General features: G+C 39.6%; 1 protein-coding gene across 3 annotated transcripts in view; it reads left to right on the top strand.

Moving 5' to 3' along the window:
* LOC114444285 (chloride channel protein 2-like) overlaps nt 1-11,157 on the top strand; it is a 135,299-nt gene that overhangs the window by 90,816 nt on the left and 33,326 nt on the right. For all 3 annotated transcript variants that reach the window (XM_028418719.1, XM_028418718.1, XM_028418720.1), the window contains exons 12-13: nt 640-795; nt 10,618-10,687. In XM_028418719.1, the coding sequence (XP_028274520.1) occupies nt 640-795; nt 10,618-10,687 (226 nt within the window). The remainder of the gene's footprint in view (nt 1-639; nt 796-10,617; nt 10,688-11,157) is intronic.

The raw sequence follows: 11,157 nt of genomic DNA, 5'->3' as shown, positions 1-11,157 counted from the left end.
ATGTGACCGTCCCACAACAAATTTTGCCTTTTGTTTTGTTTTGATTTCTTGACTGTAGTGCATAAGTTTGTATCACTGAATTTAAATCTTGTTACGTTTAAAATCAAACAACTCAAAAACTTAGCAACTGTCTGGGGACATTATAATAAAAGAATATGAAAGTGAGTTTTGATTTACTTCTGTAGAACAGAAAGTGAATTTAGTCAGATCTAAAGTTGCAGAATATCACAAGTATAGTGGTTGTTGTTGTAGCAAAACATGTTCACTGTCCACAGACCTGGCAGTGACCAAGGTTCAGCACGTGAGTCAAGTGACAAGTGTGTCCTTAAGGAGTTTTACTTTTTTAATGGTTCATTGTTGTGAATGGTTCATGACAAATTTTGTTGTAATGAGATGATTTTTCCTTTTTTATTTCTTTTTAATGTGAAACTTTTTTGTTTCAAAAAGATCCTTTTTGATGTTTCTTCTGCTAAAAACTTTTTAAAACTTTGAAATATTGTATCAGTTAAGATTTAAAAAATAAATGTATGCTCTTTATCATTGAAACCCACTTATGTAACACAGTATTTGCTGCAATTCTGTTGCAGAATGCCCTTCATGATGTTGCACACTGATGATGTCACTTCCTGTGATTTGTAGCTGACCCAGAAGGAATCCCTGGTGACGTTACTAGACAACCGGACATGGGCCAAACAGGGCATTGCTGAGGAGTTTGACTACATTGGACACTCTCAGGCCTGGAAACACCCACAAGTCAACGTCTTCGTCACGCTGGTCCTCTTCATCGTCATGAAGGTACGGCTGAAGGAGTATTAAAAAGATGGAAGAGATTCTTCTCTTTTCGTATTTTGGTTACTTCCTTTCTTAAACATGAGAATTAAACATTAAATCTTTCTGTTTGAATCCACACACAGCTGCTTGTGGCTGCAGGGTCATTAGCGATAAAGGGAGGCCATGAGGAGATAGTGAACTGAACATGAAGGTTTTATAAATAGGAGGAGTTTTGCTCATTTTATTCAACGCTGAAACAGACCTAATGGGATGGTGTTGGAACATTGCCCGTCTCTTCTTGCCACTGGTCAAGAGCAAACGGAAACCATGTTCCAAAGAATGGTGTTATCTCCTCCTCACTGTGTTACAAAGTTATGTTCCCGGGAGGCCATTTAAACTTTTTGTCCACTTTGATGGTGTATTCTTGAATGAAGAAGAGGATGGCCTCCCTAATCAAATAGAACAGAACGCAGTGTTAGATGTTATGCTGCCATTGTGAATGATCAGGACACAGTCTGCCGTGAAAAAAAGAAAGGTCAAATGAAAGGTGTTCAATCAAAGGGGCGCTGAGTTCAGACTTATAAAGTGTAGATGTATGAGGATGTTATTATGTGGACAGAAAACAGTGTTGCAGTGTTGGAGTGAAGATGAAATATCTATTCATCAAAGCTTCTCTGACAGTTATTCCTGTCAATTAAAATATCACCAGCGGCAGATTACATCAGCTGTCACTAACTAGCTTTAATTCCAGCTAACATGCAACTCTGCTGTCTTTAATCCTGTGTCTGTGCAAAATGTGTTTGTTAGCAGAAAGAAACACCCTGTGAATCATTCTGTAACACCACTCTGTGGCTGTGAGTTGTTTGTGTTTTGCTGTGAGGAGAGTGGTGATGAGAGATTTACACAGAGCGCAGTGTGTGTAGAGGACCCACCAGCGTTTGCTTCTGGCATCTGTTGCACACCTACACTTGCTGGGACAGTTGTGTTTTTGTGTTTTTAAGACAACAGGAGAAAACATCAGTCTTTGGACTTTTATCAGGAAGTGCTTTCATCAGGTTGAAAGCTTCTGAAAGCTAAACCTCATTATGGGAGAATCTGGATTTTAAGCAATGCTTGCTCCAGTTCCAGAATCTTCTATTAAGATTTTGGGGCCAGGTGTTTTGATGGTTCCCAAGTTCCCAATTGTCCAATCACCCCAAATCCACTAGACCTCCATGGTAAAAGTGCCAACTTTACAGCAGAAATACATTTAGAGTCTGGTACAAAAGATGATTTTGTTTTTTTATAGAACTCATTTTAGTAATTAGGACTTAAACTTTCACATAATTATGTATTATAAATGATTTTGTATATATTTTAAGCCCTGCTTTAAACTGCCTGCCTTCCTCAGCTCCACTTGCGCCACCCACAGGGCCTCTAAATGCCTTTACAAAAATCTATGGGTGACATAGACACTTCCTCAATAGTTAAATACAGTCTATGGTCACACCATGTCATCAAGTAATCTGAGTAATGATTTGTTAATGATGGTTTATTAGACTTTCAGTGTGGGTGGTGATTGTCTTCCCCAGCTTCCAAGAATGAAGCAAGACATCATTTGGGTGGAGACCAGGCCACCACAAAGCTTTTGGTTTTAAAGCAGTGTCTCACCATGTTATGTTGCTGGAATGTTAACATTAATTAGCACACGACTATTAGTTCAGATGGCTGTTCCCTTATTCAGATAATCGCTCGCTACACCACAAGGTACAAACCTTTAGACATCAGCCACAGAAGTATCACATGGTAGCTGATGCCATCTAATCCAAACACATAGAGTAAGAGCAGGCAATGGTTTGTCATCACTGTCCTATCTGGGCTTGAAGTGACTCATCACCACTTCACCACGTGCACAACTGTAGTAGGTAGGAGAGGTGATTTTAGTGTCATGGCAGACGTGCAATAGAATTGAATAGCAAATTAATGAAAAAGAAAATCACCATATTCAGGCTGGATAGCTCTTCCTCTAAAGAAGTAAATATATTTGCAAACCAATGTAATCCATAGGAGTTCAGTACAAAGCAAAATGCTTCTTTGCTGATGTAAAAAACATGATGGAAAGTAGGATATGCAGTGAAATTATCAGTGCCTAGCCTTGGGCTCAACTCCCCCTGGGCTCTTTCACTGAGGGTAAAAAGAGAAAGTATTGGAACCAAGCCAGTGCACTCTTGGCCTCAGCTGGAACAAAAACAAGCAAAACAGTTTCTATATATTCATCTTATGAAAGAAAATGTCAGCGTTTCAGCACACGTCCTAATTTTTACTTATGGTCTCTGTCGTGGTTTCTGTTTAGGGTCTGCTGCTTGGGTCGTGATGAGATTGGCTTTTTAATGTAACCTTTACTTATTTGGGTTGTGCTGTTCAGCCGAAATGAAATGTTCCTTCTTAATACAAAAACAGAGGTTATAAATCTCTCTGTACTTTAATAACAGCTTAATGTGTGTATGTGAGAGTGTGTGAACTTCAAACAGCAAAGTAAAGTACACAAAAAAAATGTATGTGGGTGCAGAGGACGATGAAGATGGGTTAAATGTGTGTAAATGAAAGAATATGAACTTTGAATAATTACCTCCTTTTTGCAACATTTATTTATTTATTTGCAAGCACTAGGGGGCACAAAAGCCACGTGTTTAAAAATCTACAAACTGGTCCTTTAAAATTTGTCTATAACAAAAGTAAGTTATATATTCTATGATATACCATGCTACTTTTTAATATGGTTATAGGCGGCAAACTTTTACATGTTGCCGAATGACCTAATCTTTAGAAGTTTTTAAAATCTACCCAATAAACTGAGAAGCTGGAAAACACAGACATGACACATCACCAGCAATAAAAGCAACACAATCCTGTAAAATAAAGTGTTACCAAATATACTCAACACTCAATATGATTCCAGATGTTATTTCAATTCAATTAAACATGTTGCAGCTTTTACCTGTTCCATTTTTGGCAAAGTGACTCACACATTAATAAGTAACTTGGTAGACAGTATCTTAAGCACACCACCTTGTAAACTGTGGCTAGAAACACAGTGACATGGGTATCCGAGTGTGTCAAATTATGTAAGGCCAGAGATGGATGATGTGTCTGTGCTGCAGAAACTGACTCACTGTCATTGTTTCTCAACAGTACAATAGAGAAAGTCTCTTTCAGCTCTTCGTCTGGCGCCATTCTCAGAGAAGGGACTGTCAAATACCAATTTCGATTACTTTATGAAGCGAGTTTGACTGAATCAACTGTTCTTGATGAAAGCAGCCATCCGTCCTCTCATTCTCTTGGGCTTGTGTGCATGTGTGTGTGCAGGTGTGTGGTGTCCCTCTCCTTTCCTTCTGTCCCTCAGTGAAATAGTCTCATATCTCTCAGCATCATTCCTCTCAGTGTGACGTCCATCCTACGTGGACGTGTGCACATTGTCTCTGCAGGTATAGGGTTACCAAAGACAGATAAGCATTTCCTCTAGGTGACATATGCACACACACGACACACACACACACTTTCCTAACTTTAATCACCCACCTGCACAGATCTCACTAAGACGTTCTCAGCATCTGTCTGTGGGCATGCACTGACTTACATCCTCTACTTCTCCCACTCATACACACACACACACACACACACACATACACTGAGAGCAGAGTCTCATATGACACACACACATGCGGTATTCAAAGTGAAGCTGTAATGGCTCTATCTAATTACAGCCTTTGGTTTTCCTGGGTTCAGCCTGGTGATTTTCAAAGGGGAGATTGCTCTCTCTCCCTCTCTTTCTTGGTAATGAATGGTTCTTTTATTTGACTTGGTAGCCATCTTGTCTTGTTGCTCCTTTTCATGCTGAAACTTCAGGAAGACTCTCATTCCAGTTGCTTAAGTTTTGAAAGGAAAGTTCCGCACAAAGTGTCTGGGTCAAATCAGCAAATGAAACCGCTATAAATACTTTAATTGCATGTGTACAGTACAAAGAGGATGCTAAGGATATGTCTTCTATGAGAGTGATGCTCAGTTCAGTGCACCTGTTGTGAAGACAAGAAGCAATGGATGTTGTTGTGTTTTGTATCAATCCAGTGCTCCTGAAATCACACTTAAACCTGCAAACTAATTTAGCATGCCCTTTAGTTAAACACTATTTTTTAGTGGAGAGCAATTTCACAGGACAACAGCTCTCAGTGAGCAATGGGTTTATTAATACAGGTGTGTGTCTGTACATGCGTCCTCCAGCTTTAGTGAGTCTGCCTGTGTGTGTTTGCGTCAGATTGACAGAGAGCTGGCAAGACCGTAATTGGAGTGGGAATATAAGAAGGGCCCTCGAGGGTCCCTGAGGCCCCCAGGCGATAGACTGTCCTCTGAAAGTGAGAGACACACACATAAGCACAGAGGGCTCCCAGATGACTGACAAATTAAATAGACTATAACTGTCCTGGATAGTGCGTCATAACTGATACCCTTGGTATGATTGTCCTTCACTTCTCCCTTCTACAGTACTTGTGGCCCCCTTTTGTCCTTTTTTCAGTTAAAGACCTATTATTAAAAATAAAGAATCATTACACAAGGTGGAAGAATCAGCCTAGGCACCCTGACTGGTCTGCAGCTACACAACCACATACACAACAAACCATTGAGCAGTGTGAGTGCTGACTCATTTCTATCAGAACCATCATTAACGTCTTTAAGCTCTGGTCGCCCATGATCCTGCCAGTTCACCTCTTCTTCCTTCCTTGGACCACCTGTGACAGTGCATACTGAGAACAATCCGTTTACACAGTGACATCATGGCGACTAGTTATCTTTATGAGGACAAAATATTTAACCAGAAGAGTTGTTTTATGGTTCGATTAGGATTAAGTCAAAAGTTGTAGACTCTCCAAAAGATTAATGCTTTCCTGAAGAGCAGCCTCAGTAGTGATCTGACTGCACACCATGTGACGTCATGTGAAGTTTTCTTCAATAAATGATTAATAGTCACCTGAACTACTAACTGCAGCTCTACTTCCTGTATTTTCTCTGCATTTCTTAGCAGCACAGCACTTAATCTAATCCACCTCTCATATCTTTACATATTAAAATATAACCTGCAGTTTACTCTGTGAAGCTCCTGCTGGTCCTTCACTGAGGACTGCTTGTTCTTTGTACACTGCTCATGCTTAAGATCTGAGTTAACAAAAGGAAAGGTTTTCAGGCACATCCCTAATGTATTAATGAGAGGATTATGTTAAAGTATGTGGATAGTAACAGATACTGGAATTACAACAGTAAACTTATATTTATCCCCCTTGTACTTAACATTTGGACAAATTCATTTAGTGACACCCACTACAAAGAGCATCTGTGTCCGACACTGATTAGTTTCTGATTAGTTTTATTGTTTCACATTATGATCATAAAGCCATAACATTGCCAACTAGAAGTGTAAAAAGACTACCATGAGTATTTTTGGTGAGCAACACATGACCAATAATACTGATGAAATGAGTTGCACATATTTAATCACCTTTTCCTACTAAAATAGTAAAGCCCTGAAGCAACTCTATAACTTATAAGTCTCATTAAAGCCACCGTCAAAATTCATGTGCTTCATTAAGGAAATTTTAATTGGATTTTAGTGCAGGACGATTTCATGTAAAATGTTTTCCTGTTCTTCGTATTTTGAGGCACTTCCAGGCTTTTTAACCAATGAGCCCATCTAGACCTGGCTTGAATTTTCTTGCCTTCAGGTTCCTTCTTCCACTCGCAGTTTATCAAAATCCATGTTCAGTCCGAGGTCAGAGATCCTCATAAATTTTGATGGCCGTGCACTACCTCTGTGAGATGTACACTTAGTAGATTACATTAGATTAGATTAGATGAAAAATTAATGATTCCTCTGGGAGGGAAGTGAGTCATTGGTGCTGCGAAGAATTAGATGCAGCAATGGATAGGAGGACATAAATAGTAATAAAAGGGCATAGAAATATGCTCTGAAATGCTAATGTGTCTCGTCTACACTGATCAAGCCTCTATTATACTGCCATACCATGTCTTTGGTGCTCAGAGAAGGTGACGTGAAAACTATCCACATGCAGGACAAGGCCCATAGGCCTCGTATAATTTGGCAGGAGATTTCTGCTTCACAGGTTTACAACCTTATAAAACATCACACACTTGGGTATCAAAGAACATGAAGTGCAGTGTCACACAGATACAGTGCAGTTGTTGGTCTACAGTTAATTGTTTATAACCCATGTATGAGGACCAGCAGGCTGCTTTAAGGAGCAGAGTCAAGGTTACAGTGACTCACTTCCCCTCCATGTTTTTACGACAATTACAGTAGAATGTATAAAATTGAATGAAAGAGCAGAGCAGAAAGGTTTTTCTGTTGATAAGGTGGTTCTGTAAATCATTTTGTTTGTAGAAGTAAAAGCATCAAATCAGTGTGTGTTTACAGACTCCAGAGGCCGTGCACAGCATCCCGATGAGACCCCACAAAAATGACATTTAGTATGTTGTGTTCTTTGAATACTGTGTGGAGCAAGCATGTATTCTAGTATTTGTTCATTGATCTATAGTGTCAAAAGTGTGACTTTGCTGTTTTCAAAACAACAAATTAAGTGCTCAGGAAGAAGAATCCCACCCATGATATGATAAAAATAACACATATTAGCATTTCTGTGGTATCAGCGCACATAAAAAGCAGCAGAACATCTTCTGCACATAATATGTACATATGTACATTTAACATTTATATATTTGAGTGTGTGTTATTGCATGCAGGATATTTTGATGATTTTGATTAAACCACTATTAGATGCAAATTTACAGCCACATTGAATCATGTCATTACTCTGTCTCCATGACAATGTACCTGAATAGGAGATCCACAAATGACTGTAACTTTGCAAGCATCAGTGCAGTTGCCATGGTTAGGCTCCTGTCCTGTGAGGATGGAGAAGAAGCTGCAGGTGGCTTCCTGTCACACTCACCTGCTCTCAAGTGTGTACATGTTATTAAGCGTAAACAAGCAGCTGGGTCAGATTAAACTGTCAACTACTTTACATACTGCACAGAGGAGCTGCTGGAAATTTTTCTGCGTGCGTCATTTGCTATTATCCACTGTGTGTTAGATAATAACAGAGCGGTCCTTAGACTACATTCACCAATAGTCCTAATTAAGAGGTGAAGTTTATGCACAAAAACATTAGTATTATATTAGGTAGTCATATTATATTAGTTGTCTTTGTCCTGTGTCTGAGTTTTATGTGCCATATTTTTGTAAGAACAACAAAGTGGTGCATATGTGCAAACATTGCACTCTTCATGACACAGAGATAAAGACAGGTGAGCTGTTACACAATCACAACTACAATCAGATCATGTGTCGTGCAGTGGCCATTTTGGAATTTGTGTTGCATTTTAGAGCAGAAGCCTGTGCTTCCTCAGCACATAAATGTTGGGCTGAGATTCTATGATTTGTCACTGAGTGAAAAGAGTTTTGAGGAGGAATGACCACTGGTTTCATGGTTAACTGCAAATTTATGACTGGATTTGATTCCACTGTTCTCTGCTCAGTGAGGCTTTGAAAATAGTCCCACACCTACTGCACCCCAGCACTCACACACTCTCACAGTGCTCTCCTCAGGGTTCATGGCCTCTGTAATAAAGTTAAGCCTTTGTTATGAGTTTTCAGATCCTTTAAAACATCCCAGCTCTTATTGAGGTTTTACTGTCTGGGTGGAAGAGAAAAGAATAGGAGAAGAAGAGAGCGGCAGATGAGTTTATAAGAATTATTCCTGTGACTGTCTCATTTTCCCATGAGGCTGTGTGTGTATTCTTCTGATTGTGTGTCTGGCTGCGTTAAGCTCTGATTCTTGTCACTGAGTCAGTGTTATGTTGTGCGTGTGGGTGTGTGTGTGAACACCTACGCACATATGTGTGTTTGTGCGGGGTGTGAAAAACGGCAGCAGTGTAAGGTTACAGGAGGAGATCCATTACGTCACCATGGCAGCCGGCCTTAATTACAGCTATCTATAGACAGAGCAGAGGGAGCAGAGGAGAGAGAGAGAGAGACAGAGCAATGAGTGTAATTAAAAAGTCTATTTGAAACCATGAGATTATTACATGGATGAGGTTTGTGTAATGGCTTGTGCAATATTCAAATTCATACATCTCGTTTAATGCACACAAACAATCATTCTGACAGTCTGCTGAGTAAACGGCCTGATCTAAGTTGAAGTGAATGGGTGCCACATTAGTATCAGACTAATTAAAGGTAAAGTCATCTGCAAGAATCGCTGCAGTGTTCATCACAGAGTTCATTTCATATTGCCGTCCTGCATGTGAACACACAGTTAAAACCACTTCCTCGCTGCAATGATTTTGCAGTGTGTATTTTTGTCAGTGAATGCTGGAAATCGACATTGACAGCAGTGTGCTGGTTTTAAGGTTGAAACTAAAAATAATTTTAAATGGCATCGTCAGTTTGGACTTTGCTGCACTGTGTGCCCTACGTACCCTGTGCAACACATTCAGCCAGATGTACAAAGGAAACTGACAGTATGTGCAAATTGTCTAACCATCAATTACTGATTTAAAACTACTTAGTTGAAATAATTACCCTGGAATTAAAACTAACATTAAGTATTTTTAAACTCTTCTCATGAAAGGATTGTGGCAATGTGATTAATTCTTTATAGATAAAGTGAAATCTTTATTGATCAATCTCTTCCAAACAATGCGTTGTCCACTGATAGTTTGTAAAAACACAGCCTGTGTTGTTTTTCTCCCCCTAAGCTGTGCCCTAAAAGCCAGCAGCCAGAAGACAAACGGGAGCATTTAATTATCAGTTTCTTTTTGTTGGTAAAATCAATGCATAATTCTACTCTACTGTTCCAGAAATATCCCAACACTGTTTCACAGAATCCAAAGTGAGAACTCTCTCTGGTGCTTTCTCAGTTCTTCTACTTTCCTTTATTAAGTCAGATACTATATTTGTTTGTCAGATTTCTGGCTGTTTTGCCCAGACAATCAGTAGTAAGTGACTGTCTGTCTTACAACCTCGGTTAAAAAATGGTGCTGTGGTGATTGTAGTGGTGATTAAATACCTAAGTACATTTACTCAAGTACTGTGTTTAATTAAGAAATTGAGGTACTTGAGATTTTCCATTTGTGTCATACCTCTCTATTATAACTCTAACATTTCTGTCTGTTAGATTTTCCACCATATTAAATTGTTACATTACGAATGTATGTAATTATACATTAGCTACATAATAAAGTAAAATTCAGTACATTCTTATGTTCAAATGTGCCTGTTCATTATAATGACTTGGTGTGTCTTGTCTTGGATGTAAGGACTAGTCAGATATTCACTGTAGAGTGGATCGATGCAGTAGAGGCAGTACAAAATCCTTTTCTTTCCAAAAATAACCCTGCCAGCCTTTTAAGACCCAAACATGGGTACATACACACATGCAAGCACAGACCTGACGATAATGCTTGCACATTGTCATCGTTGACATTTTCCCTTTTTTTGTTTGTCTTTCCTAATTAGCAGTCTCTTCCGCTCTCCTGCTGCAGTGTCGGCCAATCGGCGGAGTCCACTCATTATCCAGGGTTTATTTCAGGGTCTTTGTCAAATGAAGAGTGAAAGTGACAGCTCAATCTAACCTCAGCAATAAGCCTTGCATGGCTGCCTCCTTACTGCTGGTAGAGCATTGAACCTGGCTATCATCTACGGGCAAACCGGATGGCACTCTGAAGCTAATTGAAATGCCACCCTGTTCTTTCTTTTTATGTCTGTTCTTTTCCTTATCATTTTTTTTTCTTCTCCTGTAGTTCTGGATGTCTGCCCTGGCCACCACCATCCCTGTGCCCTGTGGAGCCTTCATGCCAGTATTTGTCATTGGTAGGTGTGTGTGTGTGTGTGTCTGTGCAGGTTGAAAATGTAGATGCAGCCATGCAGTGTGTGTTACTGCTCATCATAAACATTCATACTGATACATCCACTGTCTTGAATTTTTTGTAACCCTAGCCCCTAAAACCTAACCCTTTTTTAACAGTGGGGTGCTGTCCCTACGTGTTGACCCTAATTGGCCACATGAATGCAAACCACTTGCTGTTGAGCAGGTGTTTGTGTCAGTTATTGCTACAAATGTCACAGTTAGCCATCTTTTACATTTAGAGCCAGGACCTTCCAAATACAAAGAGTGAAGCATTGCCTTTCACTTTCACACAGGCATGATGAGTGGTGGAGGGACCACAGTTGTCCTGGGGAAGTCGGTGTCTTTGTCTTTGTTTGTTTGTTAGGCTTAACAGTTTCAGATTCAAACCATATCAGTAATGGTTTACTGATATGGTTCACACTTTAGATTGATG

This window comes from Parambassis ranga, chromosome 13, assembly GCF_900634625.1.
Source record: "Parambassis ranga chromosome 13, fParRan2.1, whole genome shotgun sequence".
NCBI classification, from domain to species: Eukaryota; Metazoa; Chordata; class Actinopteri; family Ambassidae; genus Parambassis; species Parambassis ranga.
This window is presented reverse-complemented; position numbering and strand designations above follow the sequence as displayed.